This window comes from Ictidomys tridecemlineatus, chromosome 5, assembly GCF_052094955.1.
Source record: "Ictidomys tridecemlineatus isolate mIctTri1 chromosome 5, mIctTri1.hap1, whole genome shotgun sequence".
NCBI lineage: Eukaryota > Metazoa > Chordata > Mammalia > Rodentia > Sciuridae > Ictidomys > Ictidomys tridecemlineatus.
The window spans coordinates 59,382,558-59,402,943 of record NC_135481.1 but is presented as its reverse complement, the minus strand read 5'-3'; the positions used below and the strand labels follow the sequence as shown (position 1 = coordinate 59,402,943).

General features: G+C 36.5%; 2 protein-coding genes across 2 annotated transcripts in view; one reads left to right on the top strand and one right to left on the bottom strand.

Moving 5' to 3' along the window:
- Mthfd1 (methylenetetrahydrofolate dehydrogenase, cyclohydrolase and formyltetrahydrofolate synthetase 1) overlaps positions 1–20,386 on the bottom strand; it is a 142,892-nt gene that overhangs the window by 86,991 nt on the left and 35,515 nt on the right. Inside the window, exon 2 of the mRNA XM_078050042.1 lies at positions 16–82. Within this exon, the coding sequence (XP_077906168.1) occupies positions 16–44 (29 nt within the window). The 5' untranslated portion in view covers positions 45–82. The remainder of the gene's footprint in view (positions 1–15; positions 83–20,386) is intronic.
- LOC101958852 (uncharacterized) overlaps positions 1–20,386 on the top strand; it is a 53,727-nt gene that overhangs the window by 18,937 nt on the left and 14,404 nt on the right. Inside the window, exons 4-7 of the mRNA XM_078050059.1 lie at positions 6,101–6,357; positions 13,962–14,097; positions 16,417–16,728; positions 17,840–18,040. Of these exons, the coding sequence (XP_077906185.1) occupies positions 6,101–6,357; positions 13,962–14,097; positions 16,417–16,728; positions 17,840–18,040 (906 nt within the window). The remainder of the gene's footprint in view (positions 1–6,100; positions 6,358–13,961; positions 14,098–16,416; positions 16,729–17,839; positions 18,041–20,386) is intronic.

The following is a 20,386-nucleotide window of genomic DNA, read 5'->3' as shown; positions in this document are numbered from 1 at the left end:
TTCAAATTGGTTTACCTGGCGACCTGGAAAAATCTTGAGAGCATTCTTAATCTTCTTTGGATCCTTAGCACCTGGCACCTGCCTGGAAAACAGAAGGCAGTAAGGGCTTATTTGTCAATTAAATGAAAGGATGATTCTGAGAAGTGTTAGAGTGGCAGGGCTAGTACTGGCAGCCAAGCCAGGAAAACTGCCTGGATCCCAGTTGGCAGGAATCAGCCACCTGCCCACATGGGAAATAAGCAATGATATAAAAAGGAAAAGTTAATTTAATGCAGCTTGATGAAACTGGGGAGAAACAGCTAGATTGTTTCTTCAGTGGCTCTACAGAAGCAGTTACAATTTGTAGAAACAAAACCCAGGGGATATATATATAAGCAGACTTAGGTAGGCTATACAAGCTATAGAAAATGTCAGTCTTACCTTTCTTGGCATCCATCAAGGCTGGGAGAAGTTTCTCAGTTTCCCTTCTCAGTATAAGGAAACTGAATGCAGAAAAGTATTTATCAGGAAGTTTCTTTTCATTTTAAAGAGGCTGTGTTTCATTTGCATTCCTTCTAAATAGTTTTACTTTAATGAAATAATTTTTTAAAGGACTTTAGACTGAAAAACTGATTTATGTTAACATTTTGCCAGAAGGGCCTAAAAAACCCAATTTCATACTCTAAGTTAATTACCATTTTCATTTTCTCTAGGATAAGAAAGCTGTACTTAGCTTAGGAGAATTGCTTAGGGATAAAGACTATAAATCCTCTCTTTAAAATTTCTTTTCTTTTTTTTCTTTTTTGAGATGGGTCTTGCTGTGTTATCTAGACGGGCACACTCCTGGATCCAAGTGATCCTTTCACCTCAGCCTCCAGAGCAGCTGCACCACCACAGCCATTCCCAGCTTGTAGGGAGTTTTAATAGGCATATGATTGAAGACATGGAATAGTATTTTTAAAAGATTGGTCATGTGCTGGGAATGGAATTAAAAAGCACTCTTGCCCGGGCATGTTGGCATATACCTGTAGACCCAGCTGCTTGGGAGACTGGACAGGAGGCTGGGTTTGAGCTCAGATGTTTGAAGCCAATCTGGGCCACATAGTGAGACCCTGTCTCAAAAAAAAAAAAAAAAAAAGAAAGAAAGAAAGAAAGAAAAGAAAAGGAAAAAAAGCTCTTTCAGTGATGAACTCAGTGTAGGCCTGACTTTGGGGTAATTGGACTGACCAGAAAGTGTTTATTGAATTCCAGAGACTCTTCTTTTCTGGGAAGCTTCATCTACTTTTCAAACAGTAAAATATATTTTTAAAAAATTTTGTACATATTTTATGATTATTTAAACAGGAAAAAAAAAGAACCCTGCACCCACAATATAGGGTGTGTTATATCCAGCTTAGCACTGCTCAACAGCAGCAAAGCACTTTCTAGAAACACTTACCTAGATTTTTTAAATATAGATTTAGGAAGTTTTACATATTACTTTCATGTATGATGTGTGTGCAAGTTAACTTTCCTTAAACTTTTTTTTGGGGAGGTGGGGGTAGCAGGAATTGAACTCAGGAGCACTGAACCACTGAGCCACATCTCCAGCCCTGTTTTGGATTTTATTTAGAGACAGAGTCTCACTGAGTTGCTTTGTATCTTGCTTTTGCTGAGGCTGGCTTTGTACTTTCGATCGTCCTTCTCAACCTCCTGACACTGGGATTACAGGCATGCACCACCGTGCCCGGTTTCCTTATGTTTTAATGCTCTTTCGAGGATAACCCCTATAAATATCAACTACTGAAAATAAGTCATCATATTCATATTGTCTTATTTCAGTTTGCTATCCGGCCTCAATGAAACAAGTTAAGAAATAGTGTTCTTGGTTGTTTATGGTAATCATGGATGCCTCTTTTTCTTTTCATAATAAAGAGCAACAAAAAATGTTCAAAGTTATTCAAAGGGTGGCAGTACTATTTATTTTTTATTCTTTTTAGTTAAATATGACAGTAGAATGTATTTGACATACATACAAAGAGTATAACTTCCCATTCTTGTGGTTGTACATGATGTAGTGTTACACATTTCCTATATGAATATAGAAAACTAATGTCCAGTTCATTTTACTATCTTTCCTATTTCCATCCCCCTTCTGTTTTTCCCCAATTCACAGTATTATTTATTGAAGTAAGGAACATAAGAAGAATTATTAGAGCTGGGGATGTAGCTCAGTGGTAGAGCTGTTCAATAAAAGGGAATTGAAAGCATTTCAAAATCAATCACTCCACATAAATATGGCCAAATATTAGTCTGATATATACCATAATCTCTTTTTATGGTCTTACCCTTTGCTGTACATTTGTTTCAATAGGATTCCATATTTTGGGTATGCATATCAAGAGATGACACCAAACAGAAGTTGGAATCATTATGGTTAACCTGAGTATGTTGGAAACGAAAGAGAGGCTGAACATTATTATACACAGGCCATGAATCAGAGTGAATGTTAGCTACACTATAAAACAGACAGCAAAGTTTGGGTGGAATAGTCACCAGCAATTTCCGAATAACCAATAGCTGATTGACAGGTAATATCTCTCATGTCCCAAACCCATATTTGCTGCATGGCTGCTATGATGCTTGATTTTTTGGCTAAAATAGGACTCGTCAATTTGCAAGTAGTGAGCTGTACCACCACCCTATTTCAGAAATGCTTGTATGGGGCTGGGGATGTGGCTCAAGTGGTAGCGCGCTCCCCTGGCATGCGTGCAACACGGGTTCGATCCTCAGCACCACATACAAACAAAGATGTTGTGTCCGCCGAAAACTAAAAATAAATATTAAAAAATTCTCTCTCTCTCTTTAAAAAAAAAAAAAGAAAGAAATGCTTGTATACTTGGAGATAGAATTGTAGATATTCAATCAATGGAAGAATTTGAACAATTTGACCCAGGGAGACAAATTGTTCAATTGACCCAATCTTCTGTTGAAATGCCTCCAAGCAAGATAAAAAGAAACATAGTAGAAGACTGAAAAGAAGTCTTCAGAAATCTTCAGAGAGGAAAAGAAAAAGGAGATAACCAATTTCGTGAAAATCAAGGAGGAAAAAGTTGTGAAGAGGGATAGATCAGTCTTGGTTTCACTGTAGGAAAAAAACACTCTAAATCAAGCAGAAAATAATTTATTAAGTCGGGGAATTAGGTGTATAGCAAATGATTGGAAGATCAGTGTGTGGGAGTCAGGGCCAGCACTGAATGGATGAGTAAGCTCAAGACATCTGTAGACACTATCCTGTGGTTAGGAAGTTGCTGCTGTTGAGATTTATTTATATATTTGTTTATTATACATGACAGAAGAATACAGTTCAATTCATAGTACACATATAGAGCATAATTTTTCATGTCTCTGGTTATACACAAATCATTTGTGTTTTCATACATGTACTTATTATAATGATGTCTGTGGTTGAGTCTTTATGGCACAGCCACGGTGGCCTCCCAACCTCTGCAAGGGCGGAATGTTCATTTTGGCCCCATCCTTGACCTGGCTCACCAAAAGAAATAATAATGGGAAAAACAGCCTCTTTCTATACTCTGTTTATACCAAAGAGACAAAGTCCAGTTTGCAGACAGCCTAATTCTCAAAGTGTAATTCCCCAGACCAGCCACATGAATAAAATCTGGGAACTCAGAAGAGAAACAAATTCTCTGTTCCCACATCAAAATTTAAACTCTTGAGGTAGGCCTAACCATCTGTTTTGCTTCTTTGTGTTGTTTGTTTATTTGTCTTTAGGGGCATATGTTGGGGATAAACCCAGGGCTTCACGCATGCTAGGCGTGAAGCTACATCCCCAACCCTAGTAACCTATTTTTTTTTTTTTAAACAAGCCCTCCAGGTGATCCTAATACATGCTAAATTTGAGAACCATTGGCCTAAAGAATCCCAGCCTATTTAAGGGAGTCTGGAAAATAACAGTTTTATTTTTAGTTCTGCAGTACCAGAGGATGACATGGGGGTAGGAATTGGTACCCAAAACCAGTGACCACATCCGGCAAAGGAGAATGGTCAGTGGTGTCAGAGGCCTCAATGACAGATGGAATATAATGGTACCTGAAGAGAAATGGTTGAATCTCTCAATTAGGAGATCACTGAAGAGTTTCTGGGGTGGGGCATGCAGGATAACTGATGAAATGACATTAAGTCCAATTATGATGGACTAGGCCTGAACATAGAGAACTCTTATACTTGGGGTGGCTGTGCAACAGAGACAAGACATGGGTTTTCAGCTGGAGTTCAAATCTTCTGCTTCCCCCACGACCAGGTCTGTGCCCTGTACCATCCTGGCTCCATTTCTACAACTTTTTTCAGGATCTAATATGTATCAGACACTGTACTAGGCCCTATGTCATCTTTAATCTTTATAGCCACCTTGTAGGATAAGTAGGAAAATTTAGCTGAATTGCCTATGGCCACAGTCTGTCTTGCTGCTCTGAGGTTTGAGGTCTGTCCCTATGCCTTCCGTTCTTGCTCTAGAAATTCTCTGGACTCACTGAGATGTGTTTTTATGAAAGATATCATATATGTTTTAAAAATACATGAAGGTATGTTTTTAGTGAGAATATAGAAGATTCAGTTCTTTTTATTCATCTTGTTTTCATTTCACATGATTTTTTAGACATAGAGGACAAATACCTTATATACATATACTGATGAAAAACTTAGTTTAAAATGCTTGGTCCTCATATAGACTTCACTATTAGAAAATATAGCTTGTGTGTGTGTTTGGAGGGGGGGAGAAGTACTGGTACCCCTGAGCTATATCTCCAGCACTTTTTAGGCAGAATCTCACTAAGTTGCCCAGGCTGGCCTTGAACTTATGATCCTCCTGCCTCAGCTGGAATTCTAGGCATGTGCTGATATACTTGTGAAAATATAGCATTTCTAAGTATTTTTTTTTCATAACAGTATTCCTGAGCTGCTTCTGGTTATGAAACTAATGATCTTTCACTATGTAAAAAAGACTAAATCTGGGGCTGAGGTTGTAGCTCAGCAGTAGAGCCCTTGCCCAGCATGTGCAAGGCCCTGGGTTCCATCCTCAGCACCACATATAAATAAATAAATAAAATAAAGGTATAAAAATATTAACAGTTAAAAGATCCCTGAATATTAGCAGTACCTCACTTTTCCTTCATCTGGTGAACATTCTCCACTTATCAGAAGAGATGGCCCTCATTACTTACAGTTCTTTCTGGGCTCCTCCTCCTATTCCACACCTGTCCCGATTGGTGGGTGTGGCTTCCCCACTTCCCAACAAGCCATTACTCTTGCTTCTTTCCACAACTTTATAATCTCTTCTTCCCTTTATCTGCCTTACATATATATAGCCTATTTATACCTTGCTTTTCCTCCTGACTTCCTCTCCGCTTCTCCAATGAGCACAAATAAGACCAGGAACCAAGTGTTATAAACAGGCACCTCTCCCGAAGATAGACTTGTGAACCCATTTCTCTTTACAACTCATTGGAGGCCTGGGGTTGTAGCTCTCAACGGTAGAGCACTTGCCTAGCACGTGCCAGGTGCTGGGTTGGATCCTTAGCACCACATAAAAATAAATAAAGGTATTGTGCCCAATTATAACAACAACAAAAAAATCAACTCATTGGAAAGCAAAACAAACATCTAGCTGGATGTGGTGGTGTGCATCTGTAATCCAATGATTCAGGAGGCTGAGACAGGAGGATCACAAGTTCAGCAACTTAGTGATACCCTGTATCAAAATAAAAAAGGACTGGGGTATAGTTCATTGGGAGAGAGCCCTTGGGTTTAATCTCCTGTACTGCAAAAAAGAAAAAAAAAAAAAGGAAAGAAAATACATTTTTAACATTGGAATATATGGTTAAGAGTTGTTTGAAAGGCTTCCTTTTAGAGTTCGGGATATAGCTCAGTGTAGGGTAACTGGCATGTGTGAGGCCCTGAGTTTGATTCCCAGCACTAAAAAAAATAATAAAATTTAAAAAATTTTAAAAGCCTCATTTTTTTTAATATAATGTGTAACTTAAACACTTGTAATTACTTAACATTATGAATGTTTAAAAATCAAATTATAAATGATTTTAATTAGTATTTACTTTCTCATTAGCTAAGAAATCTTCAAAGCAAACTTCTCATAAAGGAAAGTATGTTGCAAGAGATGAAGAGTGAGCTAGAAAGTTATAAAGAAAATAACACCCAGCAGTCATTCCAGATAATGTCCCTGAGAGATGATATCCAGGACCTACAGGAACTAATTGCTTCTCTAACCAGAATTAAGTCTTTGAAAAACACCAACATTGAAAGTGTTGAAAGAGGCAACTGGGAACTAACTGAACGAGTTACAGCACTAGAAAAACTTCTAAAGTAAGGAATTTTCTGGTTTGTTTTAAAACAAGTCTTTTGCCATTTGTTTGCACATAGTAGGTGAACATTATACTCCTGATTAGTCACAGAATTTAAATCTAGTAAAATTTCACCTAATACCTGAATCAACATTATAATAGTTAAAAAAAAAAAAACCTTTTGCTGGTATGTCACATACTATAAGAATCATGCCTTTAAAGTATATAGAATGCAGTAGTTGCACAATCATCACCACTAATTTCAAAATATTTTCATCACCTTCAAATTACCAGCCACTTACCAGTTACCCCTCATTCTATTCTCCTCCAGGTCCTGAAAACCACTAAGCTTTCTGTCTTATGGATTTGCCTTTTCTGGATATTTCATATGATGCAATTATAATGTATGAGGCCTGTGTCTGACATCTTTCATGTGCCAAAATGTTTCAAGGTTCATAATTCAGTGCAGGGTAGCATTAATCAGTTCTTCATTCCTTTTTATAGCTGAATAATATTCTATTATATGTATATCACATTTGGTTTATTTATTTATGTAGGGGTCATTTGAAGCAAAAAAGTTTTTAATGAAGTTTAAAATTTTCTAGTCACTTATATCTTTGGTGTTATATGTAAGAAATCATTGATTAATCCAGAGTCACATTTACATCTATCTTCCCCCCACCGCCCCACCTTTGGAACTGGGGATTGAACTCAGTGATGCTTAACCACTAAGCAACATCCCTGGCATTTTTTTCCCCTAATTTTGAGACAGGATCTCCCTATGCCAGTTCTACACTGTTAATTACTGTAGCTTTATATAAGTTCATTTAAAGATCATTTCAGTTTGTCAATTACCCCCCAAAAACGTAACTTGAATTTTGACAAAGATTATGTTGAATATATATATATATATATATTTTTTAATTTGTTCTTTTTAGATATACATGACAGTAGAGTATATTTTGACATATTGTGTATATATACATACATATATACATATGTATGTATGTATATATGTGTATATATTAATATATTGATATTGTCTTCATTCCATGCACATGGGGTGTACTTCCATTTATTTGGGTCTTCTTTAATTTATTTTAATAATTTATTTTGGCACTGGGGATTGAACTCGGGTTTGCTTTACCTTTTTATTTTGAGACACAGGGTCTTGCTAAGTGGTAAGGGTCTTGTTAAATTGCTGAGGCTGGCCGCAAACTTAATCCTCCTGCTTCAGCTTCCCAAGGAGCATGTGCCACTGCTCCTACCTTCTTTATTTGTTTTAGTGTGACATATTATAGTTTTCAGTTTACATGTATTTTGCTAAACTTATTCCTAAGTATTTTTCTTATTTATGAATTATAAACAAAACTGTTCCCTTAATTTCATTTTTAGATTGTTCATTTTTAGGGATTAGAAGGACAATTGATTTTTGTTGTTGTTGTTGTTGTTGTTGCTGGGGTTAGAACCCAAGGCCTTGCACATTCGAGGCAAGCACTCTACCAACTGAGCTATCTCTCCAGCCCAACAATTTATTTTTTTTATGTCAATCTTCTGTCTGCAATCTTGTTTAACTTGTTTATTAGCTCTAATAGGTGTGTGTGTGTGTGTGTGTGTGTGTGTGTGTATTAAGATTTTCTCTATACAAAACTTTGTTATCTGTGAGATGGTTTGACTTTTTCCTTTCCCTTTGGTGTTTTTTTTTTCCTTGCCTAATTGCTTTGCCTTCCACTATTCAATACAATGTTGAATAAAAGTGGCAAGAAGTCGGCATCCTTGACTTGTTCCTGAAAGCCCAGAAGAAGGCTTTCAGCCTTTTACCAGTAATATGATGTTAGCTATGGGATTTTATAGATGCCCTTTATCAAGTTGAGGATGTCCCTTGGATTCCTAGTTTGTTGAGTAGTTTTATCATGAAGGTGTGTTGATTTTGTAAAATGCTTTTTTTCCGGCACCTTTTGGGATCATCGTGTAGTTTTGTCCTTCATACAATTTGTTACTTGTAGACCTATGGTTACTTAGTAGGTTTATAGAGAAAGAAGGCATTTGATCATGTGTCCTCGGCGGACGGGCAGAAAAAACATCATTAATTTTCAGTCCTATTATATGAATACTATTTTTAAAAGTCACACAATGATGAAAAAATGTTCTGTTCAGATATGAATACTAGTGTAGCCTGTTATTATTCAGGTTGTACTAGGCTCTATTAGCTCACGGATAGGTTGAAGTTTCTTCTGTGTCTTGTATTTTCCAGATCACTTTTTAAAAGAAAACAGGAATGGGGGTATGTAACTCAGTGGTGGAGCACTTGCTTAGCCTTTGTGAGGACCTGTGTTCAATCCCTAGCACAAAAAAAAAAAAGAAAGAAAAAGAAAGAAAAAAGAAAAGGAAAAGGAAGAAGAGGAGGAAGAGTGGAGGAGGAGAAGAGAATTAAAAATGTACAGGGAACTAAAATTGATAGGAAAACAAATCTTTACTTAAAGGCTTGCAAAAAGGAGAACGGGACTTCCACTTTTCTTCTGCTTATGCAAAGTGTCTAGAAAAAGAGGACTGACAAACTTTAAGTGAAAGATTGATTAAAAGTAATTCATCATTCAGATAGATATGAAGTTGCCTATAGGTTGATCCAACAGCTGACCAGCCATGGCAAGCTATTCAACACAACTTTGAATATTGCTATAGAATGTTAAGAATTGGATAGAGGTGTCCCCCCAAATCTTCTGTGTTAATGCAAAAATGCTCAGAGGAGAAATGATTGGGCTGTGAAAGCTGTTACCTAATCTGTCTATCCTAGTTTGAATAGACTGGGTGGTAACAGTAGGCAGGTGGGTGGGCTAGAGGAAGGTGGGTCACTGAGGGGGTTCCCTGGAAAGGTGTATCTTTCCTGCAGCCCCTCCCTCCTTTCTCTCTCTCCCTTTGCTTCCTGGCCAGCCATGAGAGGAGCAGCTTTCCTCTACCACACCCTTCCACCATGATGTGCTGCCTCACCTTGGTCCCAGAGTAAAGGAGTTAGCTATCTTCGGAAAGAGACCTTGAAACTGTGAGCCCGATAGAAATTTTTTCTCCTCTAAGTTGATCTTCTCAGTTATTTTGTTCACACAACAAAAAGCTGACTAAAACACAGAGCAAGTCACTACTGACTTGTTTTTTATTATCCTTAGCGCTGAAGAAAAACATGGCTGTATCTACTGTGATGGGTAATTCTGTGTCAACTTGACTGGGCTATGAGGTGCCCAGTATTTGGCCAAACATTATTCTAGGTGTTTCTATGAGAGTATTTTTGGATAAGATTAACATTTAAATTGGTAGACCAAATAAAGCAGATTGTTCTTCTCATGGGTGGATCTCATCTGGATGGTGAAAGGCCTAAATGGAGAATCTTCCCTGCTTGATGGCCTTTGAACTGGGACATCAGCTTTATTTCTGCCTTTGAACCTTAACTGAACCATTAACTCTTCCTGGCTTCAAGCCTGTGGGCCTTTGGACTGGAACTCCACCATCTGTTCCCCTGGCCTAAAGCCTTCAACATAGACTAGAACTATGCTGTTGTTTTTCCTGAGTCTCCAGCTTGCTGACTCACCTTGCAGCAGATCTTGGAAGTTGCCAGTCTCCACAACTGCATGAACCAATAATAATAACTCCCTTTCTATTCATTTATAAATCCTGTTTCTCAAGAAAACCCTGATTAACACACATACTATTTTTTTTAAAGGGATTTCATTATTAGTGTTTGGGGGACAGGAGGAGTGGAAACAGTTCCCATGGAAGAAATTTGGGAGGACACTCTGGACAATAATTGTTCTTAAGCCATTTCTGGTTCCCAGATCCTTTAACTATTGTCTCCTTGCATTTAGTGAATCTAGGAATAAGATTTCATGGGCTGTGAATGTAGTCAGTAGTAGAGCACTTGCCTAGCATGCATGAGTCCCTGGATTTGATCTCTAGTATCACAAGCAAAAAAAAAAAAAAATTAGGCCTAGCACTTTTTACTTTTATTCTACTGGTATTGAAAGAAGTATGAAAATGTCCAATTATGATTGCAGATTTGTATTTATTTCTTCCTTTTAGTGTTGTCAACTTTTGCTTTATATATTTTGAAGCATCCTAAATATATTGATATATTTCTATTTAATTGTCCACCCCGCTTTTTTTTTTTTTTTTTTTTCAGTGCTGGGAAATGAATCCAGGGCCTCACATATGCTAGGCAAGCACTCTACCACAGAGCTACATCCCAGACTGTCACTTTTTATTATGAAATGACCCTCTTTATCTTTTTATGTACTTTTTCCTTGTGTGTGTGTGTGTGTGTGTGTGTGTGTGTGTGTTGTTGTTGTTGTTGTTGTTGGAGGTCTAACCTAGGGCCTTGCACATGCTAGGCAAGCACTCTGCCACTTAGTTATACCCCAGGCCCTTCTTGCTTTAAAGTCTACTTCGATATTAATAATTTCACACCAGCTTTCCTTTTGTTAATGTTAGCATAGAATGTATTTTCCCATTTTAATTTACATTTTTCTGTGTTCCTATATTTAAAGTATGTCTCTTGAAAAATGTTTAACATTGTCTTTTTAAAATTCAGTATAATAATCTTACATTTTAATCAAATGTTTATATCATTTGTCTCTAAAGTAATTACTGAAATTGTTGGATTTCAGCCAGTCATATTGTTATTTTATATTTTCCCCATCTGTTTCTGTACCTTTATTAATCCTTTATTGCCTTATTTATTTATTTATTTGGTACCAGGGATTGAACTCAGGGGCACTCAGCCACTGAGCCACATCTCCAGCCCTATTTTGTATTTTACTTAGAGACAGGGTCTCACTGAGTTGCTTAGTACCTCGCTGTTGCTGAGGCTGGTTTTGAACTCATGATCTTCCTGCCTCAGGCTCCTAAACCAAGGGGGATTACAGGCGTGAGTCACCACACCCGTCTCTGTTTTATTTTTGATTCATAAGTTTTTATTTCATTTTCTCCTGTATTGAGCTTTTAATACTTTTTTAAAATATCAGTTTTCACCCTAAATTTAGTGATTAAAAAATATATATTTGATTTATTAGTTTCCTTTAAATTAGTACTTTTACAATACCCCCTCAAATAAAGTATTTATGACAGTTTAACTCCATTTACCTATTTCTTGCTTTTGTTCTATTGTTATATTTTACTTTTCCACATGGTAAATAATATATTATTGTTTTTTTAACCATCAGTTTTTTTTTTCTGTAAGTATTTTATTTATCACTGAAGAAAAAACACAGCAGCAAGTTCTGTGTTGGCTTTAGTAAGACCAAATAGTTAATCTTTAACATAGCTACTACACTTCAAAAATTGAAGTCAACACAGTCATTACTACAAATTACTTGTTGAAAGAATCTATTCTGAAGAGAAAGGAAATTAGGAAAAAGAATTTAAAGAATTCCTCCAAATCACACATTTATAAATATTGTCATATTTAAAATGCTTGAAAGGCATGAAGTCTCCATTAATGGAAAAGCATTTTGCTATTGGCAACAGAAAAAAAAACAGCGATAGTTTACCAAATGCTTTAAAATTTAAAAGCTGTACTATTTCGGGTTTGCACTTGAACAGTATTGTCATTACAATAATGACTGCAAATTGCTTTATACTCACCTCTTCTTAAGTAAAATCTACAGAAAATCCCACTGTATCCAATGTCTGTAATATTTACTGCACTTAGAGTGAACCTAAAAACTTCCTAAATTTAGTTAATAGTAAATACCTCAAAATACCTAAAGAGGTAGGTTTCAACCGCTAATGGTGTAAAAATTGTTTCGGATCCACTGGTTTAAAGGGTCTTCGAATACATTTTAACAGAAGCTTAACACCTCATTCCAAATTAATATCAGATATTTCAAAATCAAACAAATATCAGTTCTATACCAAGATACAGGTGTTACTCCATACCTGACGGGTTTAACCATTAGTTTTAATTTTTGTCTATGCACACATTCCCTTTCTGTTGTTCTTCATTCTATTCCACAGTTCTGTGCAAGCATCAGGGATTATTTTCCTTCATCATGAAAAATTGCCTGTCATATTTCTTATAGAGTGATTCTGACATTTTTCCATTTTATCCCCCCTGAAGCTGTTTATTTTATCTTCAATTTTTTAAGTACCTTTATTTTATTTTTTTTTTTTATGTGCTGCTGAGGATTGAACCCAGTGCCTCACATGTGCAAGGCAAGTGCTCTACCACTACGCCCCAGCCCCAGCCCCTCATCTTCAATTTTGAAGAATAATTTCACTGAGTATAGATTTTTGTGTTGTCTGTACTTTCCTTTCAGCCACTTAAGATGTTATTCAGTTATCTTTTGGTATTATAATTTCTGTTGAAAAACCAGTCATCAGTCTTACTTTTGTATCTTTGAAAGTAATGTGTATTTTTCCTCTAGCTGCTTTTAATTGTTAGCAATTGACTACATGGGATTCACAGAGCTTATTGAATCTGCCAATTCATGTCTTTCATTGGATTTAGAAAATTCTTGGGAATTAGTTTTCCAAATATTGATTCTATTCCATTCTGTCTCTACTTTCATTCTAGGGCTGAAGTTACAGGTTTGTTAAACATTTTGAGTGTGTCCTGCATGTTAATAATATTTTTTGAATTAAATTTTTATCTTGATAATTTGAATACTTTCTTTTGGCTGAGTGACTTAAATTTGTTAATTGTTAATTCTGGGGGGTGCAATTCTTAGAAGAGTCACCTAAAAAATATGGAGGATAGATTGATTGAACTCAGGGGCACTCAACCCCCGAGCCATATGCCCAGCCCTATTTTGTATTTTATTTAGATACAGGGTTTCATTGAGTTGCTTGGCACCTTGCTATTTTTTGCTAAGGCTGGCTTTGAACTCTCGATCCTTCTGCCTCAGCCTCCAGAGCCACTGGGATTACAGGCGTGCACCACCACATCCTGCTAACCTAGTTTTAGGATAGAAAATATTACCAATATGTGCAATTGGTAATCAAAGAAGTACCAAATTATTAGCTGCTTATATCAAAGAACATGATTTAACAAGTTTTTATATATGCTATTCTTTGTTGTGCATTATTATTTCTTTTTTCTTTTTTTTAATATTTATTTTTTAGTTTTCGGCGGAAACAACATCTTTGTATGTGGTGCTGAGGATCAAACCTGGCCGCACGCATGCCAGGCGAGCGTGCTACCGCTTGAGCCACATCCCCAGCCCATGCATCATTATTTCTAATTCTTTATTTCCTCATCAAACTCCAATTGAAGTCCCACTTAGGGATTGTTAAAATAAGAATGTTTATCCATATGGATCCTCTGGATGATCACAGTATTTCCACAGTGGCATATATTCATATCTAAATTTCACCTCAAGAGGATTGTTTCACAATGATGTCCCCTAGGGGAATTACTACAAGGATTAACACTGGATTGTTTTTCTTTCCATTTCTCTACCATTTCTAATCTCTTCCTAGAAATACTTAGATAACTGCCTAGCTCTTTTCATAAGAAATATATTTTTACTTGATATACTTTTAAATTTATTTTGAATGGAGGCATTTAAAAGTTATTTTTAATTAATTGAAAATTAGTTGAGTTGGTTTTACAATATTGTTATCTACTTTTATCTTACACAGAGTACATCTGGTTGAAAGAGAAAAAGCAGAGCGAAAAGCTGATCTTTTGGAGAAAATGTTGTCAGGCACTAGCAGATTCCCTTCTTATATGACTATGAAAGGACAAGAAGATTTATTGGATGTTTTCCCAGTGAAGGTGAGAACAAATTCCAATTAATCTCTGAAGAAACAGGATTTTTATTACCTATTGTTACTCCAGAAGATAATGGGTAGAGTTGAGTAACTTATTGGTTAGTTCTCTCTGTCTCTCTCTATATATATTGGGGATTGAACCCAGGAGGGTTTTACCACTGAGTTACATCCTTTTTTGTTTTGAGACAAGTTCTCACTAAGTTGCTGAGACTGGCCTCAAACTTGTGATCCTCCTGCCTCAGCCTCCCCAGTCACTAGGATTACAGGCATGCACTCCCACACTCAGTTGCCCTCTTCTTAATGGAAGATGAAAGGAAGGAGGAGAGTGTGGCAGGCTGGAAGCTGTTCTGATACATGGAAAGAATATGCAAGAAGGATCTGAAGATCTCTCTGGTTCTAAAGAAAAGGTTAGCGGAAATGGGGCTGTGAGATAACTGGGAAAGAGGTGATGGTGAGAGTGAAATATTGGATTTGTTTGTGTGTTTGTTTTTGCAGTGCTTGGAATCAAACCTAGGGTCTCACACGTGCTAGGCAAGTGCTCTACCACTGAGCTGTACTCCTAGCCCCCAAAATATTGGAGTTTAAATTTCTGGTGTGGATTAGTACCTGCGGCTGACAAAATCTGGGTTAGTGCATCTGAGTGTAGGTGGTTGAAGAGGAGAATAGAAGTGAAGGTCACTGGGGTACAGGAATCATGAAGCTAAATTGGTGGGTCATCTCCATTGGTCATTGACATCTAGAATGATGATATAAGTTGGGTTTAGAGGAAGGAAGTGAGCCTGGGCTTTAGGTAGACAGTGATTGATAGGATGAGTTGAAGGTATTATAGAAGTCTGAAGGAAAAGAAGGGGAGCCAGATGTTGTCCAGGAAGTGGTGAAAGTTTATTGTGAAATCCTTAGTTTATTATATAATGTGAATCTAGAACCAGGCATGGTGGCACACACCTTAACCTCCCCCGCCCAGCTACTCAGGAGGCTGAGACAGAAGGATCCCAACTTTGAGGTCAGCCTCAGTAACTTGATGAAACTCTGTCTCAAAATAAAAAATAAAAAGGGCTGGAGATGTAGCTCAGTGTAAAGTGCCCCTGGGTTCTCTATCTAGTAGCAAATAAATAAATTAAAATGTTTAAATCTGAATTTAAGACAAGATCCTATACAATCTGATTAATGGGAGGAGTTTCATTAAAAAAAATTCAGCAACTACTTTCAAAGTATTTTGAAGTATTCTTTATTTGCCCCTCTCAAGTAATTTAGAATTCATAGTTCCTCTCTCTCTCTCTCTCTCTCTCTCTCTCTCTCTCTCTCTCTCAAATATTGTTGTAAAACTCACACATTTCTGAAAAACTCTCACAGAGTCAAAGTTCATGCAGTTCTGACCTTTTCTTCCCTTAGTCTTTATTCCTGTGGCTGTTTCTTCCTAAACTTTTAGTGATACAAACCCACCATTACTTCCACAATTCTTGCTCTTCTTGAATTTCTCAGTTTCATAACAAAAAGCCCCAAAACTGAACTTGCTTACTTAGCTCCCAGAACTGAAGGTGACAGGAAGGTGGGAAGAAAGTCTTGTTGAAGTTATAAGGTGGAATTCTGCTGTGGGAGGTAAGGGAAAGAGGTACATGCATTATCTGTAATTTTTTTTTCCTGTCATGTTTACAATGGAAGCAGAATGACTACAGGAGCATAAAGGAAAGGTTAGGGAAAAGAAATATGACTTTCATTTATACTCTCATGTTATCACGGTTGTTTTTATTAAATTATATTTGATAATCATAACTCTTTAGGAAAATATTCAATTCTCTGCCAACTTTTCACTAATGGTCTTAGCATTCATTGATGATTTAAAAAAAATTTTTTTAGTTGTAGATCGGCACAATACTTTTATTTTATTTATTTTCATATGGTGCTGAAGATCGAACCCAATGCCTCATACTTGTGAGGCAAGCACTCTGCCACTGAGCCACAATCCCAGCCCATCATTGCTGATTCTTGCTTAGATCAGTTATTACATTAGGAGTTACAAAATGATGATGATGATTTTTTTTTACATTCCTATCATTCCTTCTACACTTTTTAGCTCAATTTTTTATACCTTCATCAACTGGGGATTTTTGGTTAGCTGCTTCTTTAAGCTTAATTTCTACTTTTGCTGTTCCCATTTGTTATTTTGAATATATGCCCAAGTTTCTCTTGTGAGTCTTAATTCTTTCTCTTGAGGGTCTCCTGAAGTTTTGTGCTACTACTATATTTTGTAGTTCAAAAGAAGGAAAATAGAAGTCTCTGTATTTAATTTCAAGTGAGAAGTTTAACTTGTGTGCATATTTAGGATAAGACCGAAGCTTTCCTGGCCAACAACTTTGAGAGAGACATTTTTCATACTGAAGAACCAAATCATAAGCAGAAAATTTGGGATGGATGTCAACAAGATTTGATACAAGAGGATAAACAAGCACCAGAGTTAGACAGACAGCCATATTCATGCGGATGGGAAACTGAAACCGCACAATCTCAATATCAGAATTTCCTCAGTCAATTGTCTACTCTTCTGAGTGATAGCATTGTTCCCATACCAGCCACAGAGGAAGCTGTGAAAGAAAGGATACTGGAAATCAGTGAAAATGAACTCTCTTGGAAATCTGTAAGCACATCAAAAGAAAAGTTATTTTTTCCTATTTGATTCTTTTAAGATATAGACTTTGCTATTATCTAATTTAGTATACTGTATGGCTCTGAGTTGTAATTTTGATTGTATTTCCATAGTGAAAGAAGATAAATAGGTCATCTTACGACACTGGAAAAAGTATAGCACAGTCACTAAGAGCACAGAGGCCTGCTATGAATCCCAGCTCTGCTCTTAGCTAGCTGTGTGATCCTGGGCAGATTACTTATTCTCTCTGAGCCTCCATTTCATCTGTAAAATGGTGGAGAGGAGTATAGTTCCTATCTCACAGAGTGGTTGAAAGGATTGAATTGGTTAATACATGGTAAATGCTTAGTACAGTTTGGTATAAGTTCAATAAATATTAACTTAAAAATATTGCTATGGGAAGATAGTATTTTCATAATGTTCCAACACTGGTTAGTTTAGTTGGTGCAGTTAAACAAACTTGTCAGGTCTGGGGTGTAGCTTACTGGTAGAGCATGTGCTTAGCATGCATGAGGCCCTTGGCTCTGTCCCAGTATCAAAAACACATTCATAAATAAATTTCAGATCAGTTAGTTTAATTTACTGGTCAAGTCTATCAAAAGACTGAATCAACATGTTCATGTGGATATATCTTCTTGTCCATGTCCAAATCATTTTAGTAAAATTTTGTGATTCCTCACCCTGGAATTTAGCTGATGATAAGTATTTCTTAAATTCAATGTGTTAGTAAAACCTACTGCACAATAATCTGTGTTCCAGTTTTGGGTTTTTTTGGGGGTGGGGGCAGGGACAGAGGCAGTGCTGAGGATTAAACTCAGGGCGTTGTGCATGCTAGGCAAGCACTCTACCACTGAATTATATTCCAACCCCATCCATTTTAAAAAAAGAAAAAACAAAAAACTCTGCACACTTAAAATTCACTATACAACTTCCTCAGTACTAAAAATCTCTTAAAAGTATCTCTTAAAAGGCTTCCCTATTCATCTATTTTGTAATTTAATGTCATCACAAAATCAATATAATTAGAACATACAGTTTTGAAATGATGCAGAAAGCATGGATCATCAGGAAGTTTTTGAAAAATATCTCCTTTTTTAAAAAGAGAACGGAAGGCCTACAGCAGGAAATTCAGATGCTCACTAAGCAATTGGAACAGCTGCATCAGATTTACGAAGAAACTGCTCAAGAATCACCTCAGGGTGGAGAAAATTATAGGGAACAAAAAAAACCCTTGAAACGTCTAGATGGAAACATTGGTATCAATGACTTTTTTCAAAGGAAATCAGACTTGGACAGGAATAAAGTAAGAATATACTGAAGCATAGGCATTTCTTTGATAAAGGGAATGATCATATTTTATTTTATTAATGACTTTAACATTATTTAATGTTTAAAGCTATTCATACTATATATACTTCTCCTACTGGAAAAAGGGGAGGATTTGCTATAGATCCTTGAAGTTTCTGATTTTATCAAAAAGCCTCTCCTCTTTCCATATCTCCATTTCCTTACTGTGCACATATTTGATGTTTATTATGACAGATATGTTAATAAATATCTTAATACACTTTTAGAAGAGGAATTAGAAGGAAAGGAATACCAAGGAATGATTCTCTAATGGTAGAATTTCAGGCACTGTGACAGCTAAATATGATGAGTGTCAGTGAGGTGCATTGATGATATTCCTTGAATAATTACTGTATAAACTGTTATCTTCTCCAATTTCTGCTTCCCTGAATGTATAAGGAAAAAGGCAATCCTAAAAGTGGGATGGAAACGAGTAGGTTGCAATTCAATTTGTTTTCAGAAGTCCTGTTTCTATTTTGCTACCTCTTCACTGAATTACCTGTCGAACCTTAACCTATTTTATACTATTTCTATAATTGCTGTGGCTTAAGGTGTAATATCACTTACTTATTTACTAATGACTCAGTTGGCCTTTCAGCCCATTCATGCATCCAATACACACACACACACACACACACACACACACACACACACATATATACACACACATATGTACATTTTTTTAATTTTTAAATTTTTTTGGTGCTGAGGATTGAACCAAGGCCCTCAAGTATGCTAAGTAAGCACTCTATCACTGAGCTATATCCTCAGCTCCAATCCAATATTTATGGAACTCTTTTTTTTGTTTTGTTTTGCAGTGCTAGATGGTAGGCAAGCATTCTACCATTGAGCTATACCTCTGGCTGGAGCTCTTAAGTTTTTCTTCCAGCACTTTAGGAAATGGGGTTTTTAAAAAAAATACCCATAAACCAATACAGTGGTTACACACCTATAATCCCATCTGTGTACAACTTTACCTCTAAAGAAGCTGAGGCTGGAGAATTGCAAATTGAAACTAGCTTCAGCAATTTAGCAAGACCCTATGTTAGGAAAAAAAAAAAAAAAGACAAAACAAAAACCAAAAAAAAAAAAAAAAAAAACTGGGGATACAGCTCAATGGCAAACTACATCTGGGTTCAAACCCAGTACCTAGGGAAAAAGACATATTCCATAGAATTCAAAGATGAGTGCAGCTTCTATCTCTGCTTTTACGTGTGTGACTGATAATGATTCATTTCCACATAAAATTATTTTAAATGCTATATTGAAATTTAAGAATATGCAATCCAGGCGTAGTTGCACGTGCCTGGAATCCTAGCTACTCAGGATGCTGAGGCAGAAGGATTGCAAGTTCAAGGGCCCGCCTCATCAACTTAGTGAGACCCTGTCTCAAATAAAAAATGAAAAGGCTAGGGATATAGCTTAATGATAGGGTACCCTAGGTTTCAATTCCCAGTAAAGTGGGGGGGGAGGCTAATAACATATTATTTCCACAACCTTTTTAATCATGTTAAAAGATTTTAAGAAAAAATAATAATTTTTCAGCCCTCTTTCTTCCTCTTTCTTATCAGTAACCAATTGTGTATACAAGCATTCTTTGTATTAACCAAGAATAAATTGTACCAGAAACATACAGGACTTATATGAAGAACATTGCAAAATCCTAATGGGGAATATGAAATAAGATCTGCAAATGAAACATACCAAATTATCAAACAATGTCAATCACCAAAGTTATAAATATGTAGATTATTAATATCTGAAAAAGTGACCCATCAGTATATTAATATTTATTTATTTATGGGTACTAGAAATTGAACCCAAGATACTTTACCACTGAGCCACTTCCTCAGACCTTTCATTTCTCTGGTTGTACATGATGTAGAGTCGCACCATTTGTGCAATCATACATTTACCTAGGGTAATGAGTCTGTTTCATTCCACTCTCTAACCTACCCCCATGCCCCTTCCCCTCCTCCTCTCCGCTTTACCCAACCCAAAGTGCCTCCATTTTGCCTCCATTTTTCCCATTCTCCCTCCCCCCATTAAGGATCAGCATCCACTTACCAGAACATTTGGCCTTTGGTTTTTTTTACTTTGCTTAGCATGATGATGTTCTCCAACTCTATCCATTTACCTGCAAATGCCATAATTTTATTCTCTTTTAATGCTGAGTAATATTCCATTGTGTACATATATCACAGTTTCTTTATCCATTCATCTTTTGAAGGGCATCTAGGTTGGTTCCACAGTTTAGCTATTGTGAATTGAGCCTCTATAAACATTGATGTGGCTGTGTCAT